Source organism: Botrytis deweyae (genome assembly GCF_014898535.1).
Source record: "Botrytis deweyae strain B1 chromosome Unknown BDEW_003, whole genome shotgun sequence".
Lineage (NCBI taxonomy): Eukaryota > Fungi > Ascomycota > Leotiomycetes > Helotiales > Sclerotiniaceae > Botrytis > Botrytis deweyae.
The window spans coordinates 358,538-377,353 of NW_024066210.1; the positions used below are offsets into that span (position 1 = coordinate 358,538).

The window sequence follows — 18,816 nt, forward strand, 5'->3', positions numbered from 1 at the left end:
ATGTTAAATCTTTCAGTGTAATTCTACGTTGATGAGTTGTGTGAGTTTCCTTCGAAAATTTGATTTGGATTGAATGGCATTCATACATTTATTATGAAGTTCAGGGAGCTTTTGATACTCGTTGGATGCAAATACGAGAGTGATATCTCTGTTCATAATTCGCCACAGTCATCGCGAGATCAAAGGTTTTTCAATTGCTCGCCCATCCCACAGAAAGAAATATTGGTGAATCCAATCATTAGATTATCAAAAGCGAATGCAATTTTGAATTCATCCATCATATCCACCGAACCATCACATCTCAAACATATCCTCACCCTCCCAAGTAACACAAATCGTAGACAACTCCGACCCATCAACCGCTCCCACTTGAAACGACTTAAACCTCTCATCCACCGACAAAAAAAGTTGTTCCCAATCATTCGGATCGCGAACTCTAGCATTCTGGATCCCTTTCATATATAAATCATCTACTCTGATATGAGTTAGCCAATGAATCTCATTCCCACAACGTGAAATAACCAAACATACCTCTGTCTCCTCATCTGATATGGCGTCAATGTACACGGAGCCGGAAGCACCCTATCACAAACCAATACCCTCGCTCCTTTCTTCAACGCCGGAATCAAATTTTTCAAAATCCTAGCCGCGTATTTATCAGACCAGTCATGTAACACATTACAAATAAGATATATATCTGCTCCCTTTACAGATTGCTCTTGAAAGAAATCATGCGCCATGAAACTTAATCTGTCCTGCAAATCATCAGGTACGGTTGTATCTCTGACTACTTCGAGTTGATCCTGAACAATACACTTGAGCTTGGGAAGAAACCTCAAAAGCTGAATCCCAACTGTTCCTTTCGCACCGCCTACATCTACCACAAGACCATTTGCAGCATCGTCCCATGGAAATTTTTCCAAAACGCGTTGTACACTCTCACTTGGTCTGCTTTTCAAAAAAGTCATCGCTTTTCCCATTTGTTGCGAGCGTCTAGAATTCCTTGATATGTATTGCATCATAGGAACATCTGTTCCATTAAAAAGTGCATAGCCCGATTCATTAGATTCCTGCGATCCAGGCCATTTGATCATAGCATCGACGAGACGAGTAGAAGCGGGTAGCATTTCTTCGCTTACGAAACCGATGAAATCGGAGACGGGAGGGATCTCGGCAAGCGCTTTGGAAGATGCTGTGTGTGCGATTATTCCTGGAGATGGCTCGTGGAATATATAGAAGGTCATTGCGTGTCGGATTAGGCTACGGGCGTCGGATTCGGGGATGGAACATTTTTCGGCGATTTCGAGGAAGGTGGAGGTGCGGGTTGGGGGGAATGATTTAGCGCTGGGGTGATGGTTAGTTGTTTGTGGGTTAAAGGTGTAGGAGAGAACATAATGAAGAAGGCATGTGTCTATGGACATGATTTGATGACGTTTAAGTTAGGTTCAAATATTGTTCTTACATCCCAAATCGTTGTAAAGCGGTCACACTTATCCAAGCATTTGGCTATGAAAACAAAAAGTCAATTTATTTTTATTCTGAAGGGAAAATACTGGGAAGACATACTGGAGGAATCAAAGATTCCACAGGTCCAAGCATAAGAGCAGTCAACTCATCCGATGCCTCAAGAACAGCATTTCTAGAAGCTTGAATGTCTGGCGGTAGAGAGAGTCTGAGGGGCGAAGAGACATCAAAAGAAGGAGAAGGAATATTATTCGATGTTAGATATTCATCAACTTTGCTGGTATTTCTTTGAATCGTCGCGGCTAACTCTGCTATTCTTGTGGCTGGAGACATCTTGAGTGATCGTTTTACTTCTCCAAATCAATCCTAACATTTCCTTTGAGAAACTACATCCTTTAAATAGTGATACATTGCTCAATGAAGAAGAGATTATTCCCTTGAAAGACCAACATCACGTAATGTTGGGGAATTCCTCCTCTGTTGGCACATATCCATTCTCAGTTCCAACCACAGTAGAGGTTGGTAGACACTAACGCAACTCATCATGTGCAGTATCACAACTACATATGGAAACAACTCCGATATTTCTGATTTCTCTAGAAGTGTTGCTAGAGGGAGATTTGGAGATGGATTTTTTTATTAATGTGTATCAATGGCAAAATGCAGAGCATATCTGCTTGAATGAAAGTTATTCCAAAATCAAACGACGCTGATATACTTGTGCTAATCTGATGTTCAGAAAAGGATATTCAGAGCTTACCCTTTACTAGAAGATAACTGTCACAATTAATCAATGACCTGTGAAGAGATACCCAGGATTTTCAACAGGTACAATGAACTCCAAGTCGACGAGACCAATCACTCTCTTCTGATCAAATGTGAAGTATTTCTCTTATATTTTCACAACTTCATCCATATTCAAAGATTCAGACTTGGAAGCAAACTTGGACGAGAAACCGGGACTGGTCTTTCATATTATCGAGGCCGTTGAGGCAGAGATCAGAAGAAGAGATGCACATTCTTCAACAGCCAAGTAGGAAAAAAAGCAAATGTAACGCTCAAAATAGAATCCTTTTCACCCTCTCACTCAAACAATCAGTTGGGGACGATATTCAAAAAAACATCTAAGCATTGATTTGGGAAAATTGGAGGACAATGAATGAAAGTTGTGAAGAAACACCGGTAACTTTAGTTGGTGCATGACATAAGCTCTGAATTACAATAACCACTTGATACAGTACATGCAGACAGGATCTCTAACAGCGCGGAAGAACAGACATCAGAGATATCACCACACATGGAAAGAAACTTGTAGAATATTGATACTTCAGACCAACGAAACTCACCGGGCGGATAAGAATCTCAAGCGGACCAAGCGGCCGCAACCCATCCCCGTCCCCGCATCTCCATAATAATTTCCATCTTCAGGTTATGAACTTTCCTCCCCTCGAATCCTCAATTCGCATTCTCAATTCGCAATTCGCAATCCTCCCTTTTCCCGCCCAATCGCACAATTATATATACAGAAACCCAGCATGGGCAAAAATAAACGTCTCAAGTCCTCCTCCAAAAAAATCAAGGGAGGCCGCGGACCCGGAAAACCCAAACCAGCCGGAATATCGAAACCCAGCTCCAAGACCCCCAAACCCTCTGGCATGCCCGCGAAAAAACACAAACAAACACACCAGACTATTCCTATAATCCCCTTTTCCTCTCGCGATTCCATCCTGCTGATAGGCGACGGCGATCTCTCATTTGCGCGTTCCTTAATCACCCATCACGAAGTAAAAAAGTTAACTGCTACGGTTTTCGAATCTTCACTCCAGATACTGCAGGAGAAATATCCGCATGTGGGAGACAATATAAAGGAGATTGAAGAGGGAGGAGGAATTGTAAAATATGGGGTTGATGCGACGAAGATGCGAGCGTGGACGAATGCGAAAGGAGGGAGGGGAGATGGGGTGATGGATCGGATTATTTTTAATTTTCCGCATGTGGGTGGGAAGAGTACGGATGTGAATCGGCAGGTTAGGTATAATCAAGGTTTGTTTTTCTTTTCTGATCCCTTCTTATTCTATTCGAGGAACATGCGCTTCCATTTCCGAAAGAAATACTAACGCACCCTCCAGAACTTCTCACATCCTTTCTCGCGCGCGCAATCCCCTCTCTCTCCCCTACAAAAGGCTCTTCAATAATCATCACACTCTTCGAAGGCGAACCGTACACGTTGTGGAATATACGCGATCTAGGTCGACATGCTGGATTGGAAGTGGAGCGGAGTTTTAAGTTTCAGGCGGGAGCGTATCCGGGGTATAAACATGCGCGGACAATGGGGGTTGTGAAGGGAGGAGGGGGATGGAAGGGAGAGGAGAGGAGTAGCAGAAGTTTTGTGTTTGTGAGAAAGGGGGAGGGGGTGAAACAGGGAGTTGGGAAGAAGAAGAAGGATGAGAGTAGTGATGATGAGAGTGAGGTGGAAGGCGAAGATGAGGATATGAATGAAGATTTTGAAGCGGATGATGCGGAGTTTGAGAAGGGGATTGAAAGAGATGACGATAGTGGATCGGATGATGAAGATAACGAGGAAGATATCATAAATGGTGTTAGCGGGGACGAAGATGAACCTCTAAACCAAGATTGGACCGAGACAAGATGAAGCGGCACCAACAACCCAAGAGAAGAAGTCTAGGCAACAAGCAAAAGATTCCAAGGAGACATCAATCTTCCACACGATCGGCGAAAACGTTGTTACTCATTATGCGTAGTTGGCTATTTGCCATACTATGATATCATCTATTTGTACATTTACCCTGAAACTCCTCCGATATAACGCCATATCCGCCAATTTTTGATGTTATCGACTTTTCTTCGCACTTGCCGAAATCTAGAGTTCAATGACGTCCAGAGGGAATGATGCTTGTTGTACCATGACTGGACCATTCATAAGGATCTCTCCACCCGACTTCAGCAACCCTTCACCAAGAGTACCTTCAGGATGTAAAGCATACATTGGTGCTTCCATTGTATCTCCATCAAACAAAACCATATTTTGAATGGGTTGTTGTCGGTGACCAAGCACATTAATAACATCTTGTGCAAGTTGACCACCAAGGACCGCTGTAACAGGAGCTATTTCGCTACCAAGATTTTGGAGAAAACTTCGTAGGACTTCCGAACGTAGTGTTTCAACAGGAAGCCCTAAAGCTGTGTGCTTTTTATGAGCCAAGACAGTAAATAGCTGAAGGTCTTCTTTGGTTGAAGGCAATCGACCATTTTGAAGTTGAACAAATTCCCATAATGCTCGTAGACATGTCAAAATTGGAGTAACTGCCCTTAAACGACGTCTGCTTTTGAGATATTCAGCAGGTAATGTTGCAGCATCACTCGCCAAAAACCAGGTCGAATAAAACTCTCTCTTTGTAACAACCTCCATAGATTTTCCATTTTCCTTCTTCGTCTTGACATCAATGACACTGCGAGTTCGTGTTTCCGATTGTAGAAGTGTAGGTCTATTGCTTCGTTCTCTCTCCACCACATAATCATGTTGAATCAAATCCGAGAAAATAAAGCCATAGAATCCATGAACCCCCGCTGCATAAAAAGGTTTGTGATTTAATCTCGTAGCCGTATTAATGATATTCAAACTCTCCGGGTCCAGATCCGTCGCAATCACAATATCAAATCCCCCAAAATATTGCGGTCCTTTGCTTCTGATATCATCTTTATCCACAATCACATTTACTCTCGGATTCAATTTTCGTATTTGAGGCGCCGCGGCTTCAGCACGGTTTGACCCAATATCAGCTTCGGAGATGAAAAATTGAGCACCTAGATCGGCGGGGGTAACGATAGCATGATCGCAGATGGTTATGGAGTGGATTCCGGCCAAGACGAGATTTTTGGCTATTTCGTTGGAGAGGGCTTTCATGGTTATGAGGAGGATGTTGGCGGAGCGGATTTTTTCTTGGGCTTGCACTCCCCAGAGTCGGATTTGTCGATCATAGAGCGCGATTTCATCTTTGAGGGAATGAGTGTTAGTTTTTTCTTGCTTCTTGTTGTTTGTTGTTTGCTAGGAGGGGAGAGAAGAGAAGACTTACCGGCGCTGATACCTGCTGAAGTCATGATGGGTACGACGTTGGGATTGGGTACTTCCATTGAAGGGAGATCCATTTTGGATATTGTGGAATTGTGGAATTGTGAGAATGGATATTGGTTGTTGGTTGTAGAATTGGAAGGCGGGAGAAGCTGGAGATGTAGATATCCAAATTCTAGAACTTGATTTCGTAGGTGAAGGAAGGCAACGAGGCAACCTTATGGTTTGATGATAAGTAACCTTAAAGCTTAATCTTTTGCTATCTTAGCGTGATTTTTTGAGATGTGAGGCTGAAATTGTGCCTTGTTTTTGATTGATTCATTAAGGAGGATATACTTTTTGGATATTGAGGCTGCGATGACTTGTATTGGATAATTGTTCAAAATACCACGATAATTCGAATATGGAAATGTTTACTTGTTGGGTGTTCAAATTTTGATTGATATTCACTTTGCCATCCACAGCTCAGCTTACCTGCCTGCTTACCCAGTTCTTTGTCCAATGATGTTCCTATCTAATCTTCTATTGTCCTAGTTCTATTATGTAATCCGAATCAACCCCACAAAGTCCCATAGGAATTTCTGCCATGATCATTCACCATTCACCATTCACCACCACTCACACCAATTCTTTACCTCACTTATTACATATCTCACACCTCACATTTCGCATTTCACACCTCACTCATCGCTCATCACACCTCACACCTCACACCTCACACCTCACTCCTTACACGTGATTACACCTTACACCTTACACCTCACACCTCACACCTCAGACCTCACTCACTTACTTCATTACTTCAAGGGTTCAACAAACCACGTCTTCTTACTACAACACCATCACCCAATCGATCAAATATTTAAATATCCACTCACACACCTCTACCTAGTACATACATACATACGGAGTACACACATACATTCAACATCAGCGATCCATAAACTTCTTATTACAGAAACTTCCTATACGAATAATATCTCTCCCCACATCCTTTATCAATCCACTCGAGAACATCCATATTCATTCTCTCCGCAATCGCCTCGCCATTAGCTTACAAAGATTCAATTCAATCCAATCCCCTATGTCAAGGCGTCTCTTTTCAATGGTACATTCATCTTCTTAACACTCGCCATATGATCTATCCCACTAATTAATTTGAATAAAGTCGGGGAACTTTGATGATCCACCGAGTCATTCATCTACAGATTCTCCCACCGAAACAGCAGAAAGATTAGTTCAAGAAATTCTAGAGCGCGGTCCTAATTCGAATAATACCATCAGTCCATCGGGCGAACTTTACAGAGCAATAGGTCGATATACTGAAGCACGAAGAGCAGAAGCCGAAGATATAAGAAATATGTCATCGTCAGAACGTAGGGTCGAGAGGCAACATAGATTAGGAGGAAGACGCTCAACATTAAATCATGGATCAAGTCGGGAGGAAATTGATGAGAATGAGAGGGAGAGGGAAAGGGATGTAAATGCACGAAGAGCCGAAGTTACAAGAAGGCGAGATGCAACCAGGCTTATTCCTCCTCTACTTGGTCGTCGAAGACCTCGCCTCTTACAATCCGATCGATATATGGAACCACAACGTGCTTCAGTCGGAGGCAATCTTCTGAACTCCTTATCCGAAGATGTAAGACAATTAGAAGCCGCAAGTTTAAACCTTCGAACGTTATTAGCGACCCCAATCGGTTCCAGGCTACCGTCACCCGATCATGTCACCGAGGGAGAGTTTGGTCGTAGGACCAAGAGAAGAAAGTTGGATCAAGATAATAAAGGAGCATCGTGGCAAGGCTTTAAATATGGAAAGTATGGTCAAGTCGAACCTGGTACTTTACAAATGGAGATTGTTAGTTGTGATGGAGGATTATTTCAAAGTTGTCCAGAAGGAGAATATGGTTCAGATAATGTTTTGAAAGATGATAATACCGTTTACTGTACTAAAAGTAATCGTTGTAATATTGTCTTGAAACATCAAGGCGAAACTACATTTTCTCTTTCAGAAATAGTTATCAAGGCACCTCATAAAGGATACACAGCCCCGTCAGTATTTTATGATCTGTTTCCAATAATGCGCAATGCTAATTAATATTCAGAGTTCAAGAAGGTATGGTATTTGTCTCCGGAACATCGAACGATCTCCTTACTCGTACTGCGCAATATCAAATTCAATATTCCTCACCATCTCGAGAAAGGCTACCTGTTTCTATAGTGTCTATTCGTCATAATGATGATGGTACTAGAAGTATGACAACAGCTCAAGCTCGTGCGGGACGTCTTGTTGAATTGGGTGCTCAAGATCCTGAATGCGACTTAAATACTCCATACATTCCACCGACAGCCCAAATTCCATCCGATTTTACCAATATTACTTCACCATATCAAGTCACTATGGAATGTAGTAGTGACTATTCTGATAATGAGGATCAACCTCGAAGAAATCGTCGAGCAGCTTATAGAATGAGAGTATCAAGAGATATCCCAGATGATCTTCGATTACCGGAAGAAAGTAGTGATGATGAAGATGAATTTCCTCCAGCTGGTTACAGACTTTCAGATGATGGTACTCATTACTATTACGATGCATCATATTCTGCAAGAGTCTCAAGAAATAGACCACAATTGGAAAGGAGGGAAACAGCTAGTAATATTACGTTAGCAGAAGCGGCAGAAGCATCTCAAATTGCAACACAAGAAGCAGTTGCAGCTGTAGGAGGTGAACTTATGGTTCCTCATGCGAAATTCTTTATTGAGAGGGATAAGAGTAAGTGTACTATTAAATTTAGTACACCGATTAGTGGAAAATATATTCTTTTGAAGTTGTGGAGTCCAGATGGGAGGAGTGATGGAAATATTGATATTCAGAGTGTGGTGGTCAAGGGATTTGCGGGACCGAGAATTTTTCCAAAAATGGATTTGATGTAGGTGTTTGATTCAAGGGTTATAGTTTGTGAGGCATGGAAATAGAGTTTCATGATGAATGGGAAAGGGAATTAAGGTCTGGAATTGTGAACATGGTTGGGATTTGGAAGGATGGTATTGGGGGTATATGCATGGATGATTGGTGGGTATATGATATGGGAATAAGGTCGGAGCGAGGAGGGAGGAAGGAGGAAGGAGGATATAGGATTGCATATTTAATGAGAATATATGCTGGTACATATATATTATATGTATTAAAGATGCATGTGGTTTTGGAAATGTGAGACCTGGTGGTCCTACATTTGAGCAATTGGAACTTATATCTAATGGAAATATGATGGAACTTGCGATGTTGTGAATGTGAATGTGAATGTGAATGTGAATGTGACTAGGTATGTAGAGAAGAAGTAGAAGTGGATGAAGAGAGGAGGGTGGAGTGTTAAGTGTTAGATAGCTTGTTTTTATCGACGGGTAAGTCTGAATTTGAATTTGAATGGCGGTGTGGGGGAAAGGAGAGTGAAGGAGGGAGGGAGGATTGCTTTTGTTTGTTTGTGCTGCAGCTACTGCTTGGGGGAGGGGAGGGAGGGGAGGGAGTGGAGGAAGTGGAGGGGAGGGGTAGATGGGGATCGGGATGGGGAGTATAAAGAAAGGGGAAGGGGAAGGGGAAGGGGAAGGGGAAGGGGAAGGGAAAGGGGAAGAGTTGGGTGGGTAGGTGTGGGGGTCTTTTGAGGGAGTGGGAGAAGAGGGGTGAGTTATTGTGTGAGGTGTGAGGTGGAGCTGATTCCCTCGCTGATTCCCTCACTTATTTAGTCACTCACTCACTTATTTAGTTACTTATTTAGGCCTGGGGGTATTCAATTAGCTTTTATTTTTCTTCTTTTTGATATAGTAATAGGTAGATAGGTAGGTAAATAGGTAGATAGATAAATAGATAAATAAATAGGTAGATAAATAAATAAATAAATAAATAGATAAATAGATAAATAAATAGATAGATAAATAAATAAATAAATAAATAAATAGACAGATAGATAGATAGATAAGTAGATAGATAAATAAATAGATAGATAAATAAATAAATAAATAAATAAATAGACAGATAGATAGATAGACAGATAGATAGATAAATAAATAGATAGATAGATAAATAAATAAATAAATAAATAAATAAATAAATAAATAAATAAATAAATAAATAAATAAATAAATAAATAAATAAATAAATAAATAAATAAATAAATAAATAAATAAATAAATAAATAAATAAATAAATAAATAAATAAATAAATAAATAAATAAATAAATAAATAAATAAATAAATAAATAAATAAATAAATAAATAAATAAATAAATAAATAAATAAATAAATAAATAAATAAATAAATAAATAAATACATAAATAAATAAATAAATAAATAAATAAATACATAAATAAATAAATAAATAGATAGATAAGTAGATAGATAGATAGTATTTTGTATTATGATATTATTTACTTCTTTGTGGGATTATTTGGTTCGAGTATATGGTTTGAATGTATGGGTTTGAATGTATGGGTTGAATGTATGGTTTGAATGTATAGATTTGAATATATGGATTTGAATATATAGATTTGAATATATAGATTTGAATATAGATTTGAATATAGATTTGAATATATAGATTTGAATATATAGATTTGAATATATAGATTTGAATATATAGATTTGAATGTATAAGTTTGAATATATAGATTTGAATATATAGGTTGAATGTATGGGTTTGAATGTATGGGTTTGAATGTATATAATGTGTTGATTGCTTTGATTAGAGGGGGTTTGATTAGAGGGGGTTTGATTAGAGGGGGAATGGGTTTGGGAGTTTGAGAAATTGGGATTAGAGGTTTAGGATTGAGGTGGTTTTTGATGAAAGAGGAGAATAGGAATAGAAATGGAGATGGAGATGAAGATAGAGATAGAGATAAAAATAGAAATAGAGATGAAATGGAGTTGAGAATAAAAACAAAAATGAGGATGAAAATCAGGATGAATAAGGATGAGCATGAGGATGAGCATGAGAATATTAAGAAGGGGAGGATGGAAATATTAAGGAGGGCAACCTTGAAAGTGTACCGTTTTCATCTTGCTGTATGTTGAAATTATGGAATATTTGATTTGATCTTCTTGATGGAGGGGAGATGGGTGTTTATATACCTAGTAGTTGGACCTTGAGAAAAATAGGGTGATGGGGTTGTGGAATGTTGATTGATTGATTGGAGATTGATATGAGTCTAGTGCCGAGTTGGTCAAGAGAGGGATGAGGGTGATGATTTCTGATGATTCGCTATTTCATTGCTTATCGCATGGGTGTGGTTGAATTTCCAAATAATCAAGCGCAGGGTTGTGTATATAAAGTTTGAAATACCCTGAGCTATTTGTAAGATACTACATCTGTGGAACACCGAAGTCTTTTGAAATCAAAGGGTGTGGAATTGAACTAGCGGTTCCTGTTTCTTTATCGGGAGATTCCTTTAGTACGAGGTGGTTTGGGAGGCAAGCTGGGATGGCAGGAAATTATTTAGATGAGATGGTGGGGAGTTGTGATGATGGTGATGGGATGTAGAGGGTTGACGATAAAGAAGTATAGATGATGGTGATGGAATTTAGGGGGTTGACGATAAAGAAGTGTAGATGATAATAAGAGATAAGTTACGAAACATGAGAGCTCGCTGGTTTTTACGTCAAAAAGTGGAAAGGGAAGCAATGGTGATTTTAGATTAGTTCAAATGGACAAAGAGATTGCGGATTCATAGACTGGGTTGCCAAAATCTTTCTAATCATTTTTGTTGAAGGTTTAGGAAGAATGAAGTGGATGTTTATATATTGGGAATTGGGGGATTTAGAAAATCACATTGGGAGAGTAGAGCGATACGGTTGCGTGAGTGAATATCTGGGAATTAGAGAAATCTTGAAAGTGGATATGATAGGAAATGAAAGAATCGGGCACCCAAGTATTATACTGGAGAATTCAAATGGATTATTTCCATACACCCCTCCTTGATGCGACACTCGCTAATTACTCTCTCGCTAAACTTCGTTTCTCGGTATAAAAACATAAGCTGCTCCTGTTTCGATAACGGTAACGGTAACAGAACGCAGAATATTTCATTTGCATAATATGTGCTCAAAGCTTGGGATAAAATTCTTAAAGCTATAGCTTGAAGTGTTCTGGGCTTCGTATCAGCTTTCGAGACACGATAGTGTAGGAGTGGGAAATTGAGATCGGAGGATATGAAGTAGAGTTTTTGATAGCGAAAGTAGTTGTTGGCGGTAGAAGATATTTGTTTAACAACAATCAAAACAATTCTAAAGCATAATTTTATGAGCCGCTGTTATCAATGAGTGCCAAGCACGATTTTTGAGGTCCGAAAGTTGCGGAAAGTTTGGATTGCAGGAGCGCCTGATGCAGTTGTTTGTTTCCTTAGTCTCTATATCATCATTCCATTTTTCAAGGTGTAATTATGAACCTTGAGGGGGGCGGTGATGATTTTTATAGATTATGTGAGAATCTGAGGGAGAAAAGAAGTGTGCGGGGTTATGGGAGCCCAAGAAGAATTGAGGGGAAAATAGGATATTCAATTGAATATCCACCTCGATCTACATCCCGTGACGCATAATTCACTCTTCTTCTTTTTTCATGTCTAGACGCGTGACCACTTTACGTACTCTCCTTAAGCATTCTTAGTTTCCATATTACTTATAAAAGCACTGCTCTTGATGAGTTTAATCTCTTCAAGACGTGATGACGAAATAGCCTCAATTGGCCACAGGGAAAGGATTTCGCATCTTTAGAATAGAGTGATTCTGTAGTTTCTGAACTTGTAGGATATATTGATGAGATTTTGGGTACATACATGTATATTTCTGTCGATTCTTTTTCTTTATTTTTAAATTGTGAACATGTGTTGTGGAAATAATGCATTTTGAGTATGTTAACAATGATAAGGAGTTACATGGCAGTAATAGCTTGATATCAAGTTCTTGTACACCATAAAGACTAGGATCTTAGCTTTACCAGGTCATACCTCCAAAGCCTCCAATGAAGCGATGTCAGATAACGAAACAACACCCACAGCGAGAAAGAACCCCTGGGAAACTGCATCTGGGCTTCTGATTTGTTTGTATTGGATAGTCGAGAAGTGACGATGCTTTTATATATGAGAATGGAAGAAACATACAAGGAATCATCAAGGAGGTGCAGAGTTCAAGATGCAGTGGTGAATCAAAGACTTACATGTTGGGTTGAGTGAGTGATGACTCCACTTACCGCGGATGGGAACTTCGCCGGCGCTTCAGTGTTATTCTCTTACCCCAATTTCTCTACCTAGCCGCGGTAATGATTTTATACCTCTTTTCTATAAAAGCGCTTCAGTCACCCACTGTTCTCTTCTTCCTAAATATCTTGATTCCAACCTTTTCTTGGTCCGTACTTGCGGCTAGAGAGATACTTTATATTGAATCATGATCTTTTGGTTGATTTAACAATTATGAATAGTATCAAACCTGGGTTCTGGAGCTGAGTCGCTAATCTCAGGTGGTGATTATCATTGCTACGGGGTGGTATATTGTTCTTTGAAATGTGACGATAATGATGGAATGGCAGCAACAAGATTCTTTGATGAAAATTTGGATAAAATTCAGATAATATGCGAAAGGACCGGGAATGATAGTAACACTCTTAAGTGGGAATAAAGCTGTAACTAGTAGTGCATTCTATAATTTGAACTCTAGGAACTAGCTACTATTCAAAGTATCGAACGAAAAGCCCTGGAAGATCGTGATAATGGGTGGGATATTTCACTCAACTGTATTGTGTTCTCATTCTAGGCTTCCTTTGAAGAAATTTAAGAAGGTAAGATGGGGGTTTATATAATCATGTATAGCAAAAGACTAATTATAGACCTTGAGAAAGAGACTGGAACGAAAATGAATGCAACACTTCGAAGATGGAGTGAATTAAATACCATTCAGTAGCTGTGAATGATTCAATCAGGTCGTGCGTCCTCTGTGCTGGGGGTTTCAATAGATCTGATGTATATATAAACGTTTGAATTTCGACGTACTTTTCTGTCATGTAGTGAGAACAAATCAAACTGGCCCCAATCTCAGGTTTCGAGACCAAAGTTGAGCTGTGCAGATTAATACTGTAAATTCTGAATTTATGTTTGATTGATCGGGAGTGAAAATTGTGCTTGAACTCTTATTATTTCACTGTCATTGGTGTCATTAATTTTGTTCAATAAATTCTGTCGATGAGAATATGACATGGCAGTAAGAGAAGCAAGTGATGAGAAATAAGAGAATCTAGATGTGAGTTCGAGAGCAGAAAGAAGTCAGTGGGTGTACTATATTTTTAAAAGCTCTTAATGATAGCGAAACTTGTAAGATTAGAATGATAATGGGACTTGAAAGGTACCAGTATCATATCCTTCTCGTAGTTGCTATTAGTCACATATTGCAGAGAATAACTTCGAGATAGAGATAGAGTAACAAGCCTCGGAGACAGTTGGAAGACAAAAGTTCCCACATGTCATCAGATAGTCTCTACTTCCCTCGTTTGCTGAGGATTCAAAATAGAATTGTAAGTTATTTGTGTATTGATATTGAGAAGATTGAAGAGTTTGAAGCTATGGCATCCAGATCTAGGGGAATATGAGTCTGACACTTACTTTAAAATTCACTACTGTTTTATCACTTTGTTCCTTGTAGTCATTTCATTACAACGTCTATATAGACCTCCTTACATCTAAAATTATTTCTTCTTCATAGTCATTACGCTATACGCTTACGTGAAGCAACCGGTTGAGGAATATGCAATGCGATGTTCAAGACTGGGCTTGGCAAAAGAAGAATTGACAATTAGTGCTGATAGATTAGAAGCTTCATATCACTTTAAAGCGCTCACGACAAGAAGAATTCTTGATTCCATAACAAATCCACTCATTTACTCGTATTTTCCAGCAAATGTCTTGAGACATCTTTTCTCTAGCATCTGACTCAGAGAAGATTAGGGGCTCTGCGCAATAAGCGACGCTAAGCGACGATAGTAATCATGAACCCGATTTAATGAAAACTTTGGCAGTAATATTTGCTTGTAGATATTGAAACTCTAGTCTTTATTTTATCTCAGTTCTTGGGGAATTTCCTCGTAAAGGTAATGAAGTTACGATTCGCAAGTCACAAATTTCAACCCGAGGAGCGTGACAAAAAAAAGTTGGCTTATCGTTCGATTAGACATTTTCACTGTCGATTATCACAGCAATGATACTAGAGCTACACACTCCAGCATAGAAACTTCATAATTTTAATATTCTGTCGAACAAGCGATTTTACAAGCTCCGAGAATGACAATGAGTACCTAGGTAGTGAGACAAAAGATGAGCGGCAATACCACACGAATCCGTTAGGGCTTGTAAAATTGTGCATGAAATATTCGAGTTCTGAAAGCTTTACCATGAAGATATGCAAACGGAGATTTACAGGGCCTGATACCAGGCAATCTTTCTAAGCTTCTACTTTGAGAGGCTTCTCAGGTTTCTACGATTTAAATATGCGACGAACAAATCTGAAGTAGGCAAAGACATAATTCCTCTCGCTTCTCTTCAGACAAAAAGCCTGCATCATCCAGATAACATGATCTCTTCGGGCAAAAGTTGCAACAAAATGATCACAAATTCACTGACATGAGCTGGAGGAGAATTGCATAAGAACTCGATATCAAATTCAAAACAACGATCCAAACAATTTATCAAACAAACCGATTGATTGCATCTCAGGCTAATGCAATCATCTCGGATGTAAACTAAGAAGAAATGACAGAAAGTCCACAAAAACACTCATGGGATCGTTTAGGAGAAAATTCGAAGGCAATCGACAATATTTTAGATTTCTGGGATGAAGAAGATTAAAACGTTTGGTGGTAATCAAAATGGAAGACTGACGACAATAGGTTTTCTGGAATACGTGCAAAAAAATCACTTTGGCCAGGCTTCAGATATTAAACGAAACGAATAGTAATCTATATGTGTTAGAGGAATATTCAGAAGTATGGTTCAAGTCGAAACTATCTAAAGTCAGATGTTCCTCTTCAATTCGATACGTGTAGTGTGGATAGGTGGGTGTCTTTGAGTGTTTATATAATCACGAACTCAGCCTATTGAGCCGTAGTGCGTTTCAAGGCTTGATCTAAAGGGAAATAGCAAATCACGTTTAACCATCCACATGAAATCTACCATGTTATCACATCGTATGGGAGGCTAACCTGATAGTCAATCTTGCGCATATCGATTTATTGAATCATAATATAAATATTGCAACCTGAGAATAACGAGAATACACAAGGAGAAAGTAATGTGCAGAAGCTCAATCATAGAGCGTAAATAGTATACAGAGGAAGAATTAGTTCGTTTAAGGCTTGAGATTGACTATATATCTAGTGATGAATCAATTCTCCAAGTGTATACAGATTTTAGTATTTTCGGTAATCATGAGAGCTCAAAACTTCGACACAAAGTTGTAACGGAGTGAAAGCATCGAAGAATATTAGAAAGTGAATAGTTTCAATTGATGTCGTAAGCCACCATGAGGAGAAGATGAGCCAAGCTGCAAAGAGAAACTGTAACTATACCCTCCTGTTTAACACCACTTGGTCAGGTGGCATGCATACGTGCACCTCTGAAATAGATGTTTGGATAGAAATTGATTATCATTAAGGAAAAATCGATATTATATTCAAAAATAATGATTTTTTGAAACTTTCTTAGATTTTCATCTTGGATAGTCCACCAGGTCTTTCTTAAAAGAAAATTAAGAAAACGTCTTTAAAATGTTAAGAAGTTAATATAATATTTATATTTAAAATAAAATAAAATAACACAATTTCAATCAAAAAAGAAACTTGTAATAATATTTTCCTCAAAATTTTCTTAATGTGGTTCTCTAATAAGATTTTCTTAATATAAATTAAAAAAATATTTTCGATTTTCAAAACATTCAACATAAAAATAATCTTTGAAAAAAAAATTCCAAAGAAGAATTACGATTTTTGACGTCAAATATCATCCAAAACTAGAAGATCCTATCGTCCTGATAAGGCAGGGCTAATTCTTGACCGCGATTAGCTTGGCCATAACAGATATAATAATGTGGTCATCGTGACTTGAAAATTGTTGTTGAATGTGATTCCCCAGTAATGTTTGAACTTCACATCTATTGCTCTGAATAGTATGGACATAATATTTTGAGATTAAATTTTGAGACACGATCCTCCATTTCCGTTGGACGATACCTCAGCTTTCCAATATCTTGCAAGAAAAACCGTGTCCAAAATCCTCTGAAAAAACCACACCTACAGCTGCTATGCTAATTTTTTAAATCTGAGATTTGCCAACATGCTCTGCTTATTTATTCTCTGTGGTGGCAAAGTTAATTTATCTATATACAAAAAAAATATCAGTATAAATCCCTATACTAATATTTAATACATACATTACAGAATTCAAACTTTTTTTGTTCTTGACGAAATACATATTTTATCAACCACAAATCTTTCCTATTCAAAATGAAAACCATTTATTATTAACATTTTTAAAAAATTAAAAGAAAATAAAAGCCCTTAGAAAAGGTAGACGGAAGGGAAGCGAGTGTAGAAACTAGAAGGAGGAGGGGAATGAGCGAAGAAGCTAAAAGAGGATGGGGAGCGAGTGTAGGAACTAAAGGAAAAAAAAAGCAATCATAGGAGCTAAAGGAAGAGAGGGGTAAGCGGAGGAGTTAAAGGATGAAAACCGGTATTAGCCGAAAATCTAAAAAAAGATCTGTTTACAGATCACTTACTTCACTTTCGATTTATTCTTTAATTAAAAGCTTTACTATTATATTATACAATATAGACTGTATTGTTTAAACAGGAATATCATTTAACTTTAATATATATAATTTTATATTGAATTCGATTAGTAATCGAATTCAATACAAATAAACTTTTTTACTTACAAATAGCCTTAGACTAAAACTTTCGAAAATCAAAAAATTTCGAAAATTTCTCTAAGTCTCCTTAAAGTAAAATTTTCTAATTATATATATATATAAAATCAATTACATTAATACTATATAACCGATTTTTTCAATATAATATTAATTATTAAAATTTTTGATACAATTGACGAAATGATTTATTCGTTAACCACGGATTCTGCCACCACAGGGATTGTAATACTGTTTACAAGCCAGTATATTACACAATAGAGAGATTTCCCAGATTCCTCGCCCCAAGATTCGCAAAGTGTAATTAAAAGAAGGTGAAGAAATCGGTTACATTCAATCACTTATTGTGACACATAATACGTTTCGCGAAGTGCATACATAAAGGTGCAGTCTCGGCATTGTTAGAAGGGAAGATTGCAAACCTAGACACTTCGATACCAATAAGAAGCCGCAGCCGTGCATCGGGGCACATGAATCGTCTTTTAAGCCAATCTTTCGGTGCAAAATCGGGTCTCGAAATTTGTGAATCTGGGGAATTCAAAAAGTGAGTAGATCAGACGTTTTTACAACTAACGACGGCGATACTGACTGACTACTTACCATTTTTTTGCCGTTGGAATTACTATCCATGCTTCGTCTTTTAACTCTTTGCTGACCAAGACACAAAAAATGATTATTACTCCCAAAATGAAGAGGAGTCCAGTATCTGAACGGACTTTGGCAGGGAGATCATCATACAGAGTAAGATCAGAGTCTAAGAGAGCAGTAGAGTCAACCACACCTTTTCTTGCCTCCGTCATAGGATCCGGAATCTCTGAATTGGAGGGAAAAAGCGAGGTTATCCCATTAACTTTAATACATAAATACACATAGTAGTTCAAACAACGCCCTATAGTTTCTCAAACTTCCTCAACCTGGTAGATCATTCACTTCTGTAAGATATTCCGAGTCTTGAACTTGGCAAGACCCAATACACCAATAAATATGATCATCTACACGATTATCTGCTCAGCTGAATTCAGCCATCAAAACCCCAAGGAATCCTGCGCATCCTGAAAGAGGGCTATGATGGTATTTCGATATGATGCCACAATACAACGAATACAACATCCTACCTCCATGAATTTTGTACATAAATTGCAAGTATTCTAAGTTTGATTCTCTGAATTTGACATGCTCAGAGTGAAGACTGGTTGGACCGCGGAAGGATCTAGAATCTACATAAATTGCTAACAACATCCGTAGTGTGGAGAGGGGTCTCTGATTTCCATTCCTGGTGCTGCAAAATATCCTGTATCTGAACGCAGATGT

The 18,816-nt window shown here is 38.4% G+C and overlaps 4 protein-coding genes across 4 annotated transcripts; 2 read left to right on the top strand and 2 right to left on the bottom strand.

The window, feature by feature from the left end:
* Positions 1–294: 294 nt before the first annotated feature.
* EAE98_001499 (uncharacterized protein) lies at positions 295–1,797 on the bottom strand (the record flags this gene model as incomplete). Its single annotated transcript, XM_038949118.1, has 4 exons — positions 295–475; positions 532–1,344; positions 1,463–1,506; positions 1,567–1,797. The coding sequence occupies 4 exons, from the start codon at positions 1,795–1,797 to the stop codon at positions 295–297; spliced, it is 1,269 nt and encodes a 422-aa protein (XP_038814103.1).
* Positions 1,798–2,999: 1,202 nt separating this feature from the next.
* Positions 3,000–4,117, top strand: EAE98_001500 (uncharacterized protein; the record flags this gene model as incomplete). The annotated part of the gene is made up of 2 exons (XM_038949119.1): positions 3,000–3,507; positions 3,594–4,117. 2 exons carry the CDS (start codon positions 3,000–3,002, stop codon positions 4,115–4,117), a joined length of 1,032 nt encoding a protein of 343 aa, XP_038814104.1.
* A 228-nt stretch (positions 4,118–4,345) lies between these two features.
* Positions 4,346–5,631, bottom strand: EAE98_001501 (uncharacterized protein; the record flags this gene model as incomplete). The annotated part of the gene is made up of 2 exons (XM_038949120.1): positions 4,346–5,478; positions 5,559–5,631. The coding sequence occupies 2 exons, from the start codon at positions 5,629–5,631 to the stop codon at positions 4,346–4,348; spliced, it is 1,206 nt and encodes a 401-aa protein (XP_038814105.1).
* A 613-nt stretch (positions 5,632–6,244) lies between these two features.
* On the top strand, positions 6,245–8,823 carry EAE98_001502 (uncharacterized protein). The gene is made up of 3 exons (XM_038949121.1): positions 6,245–6,662; positions 6,723–7,606; positions 7,660–8,823. Exons 1-3 carry the CDS (start codon positions 6,639–6,641, stop codon positions 8,486–8,488), a joined length of 1,737 nt encoding a protein of 578 aa, XP_038814106.1. The 5' UTR covers positions 6,245–6,638; the 3' UTR covers positions 8,489–8,823.
* The last annotated feature ends 9,993 nt before the right edge of the window (positions 8,824–18,816 follow it).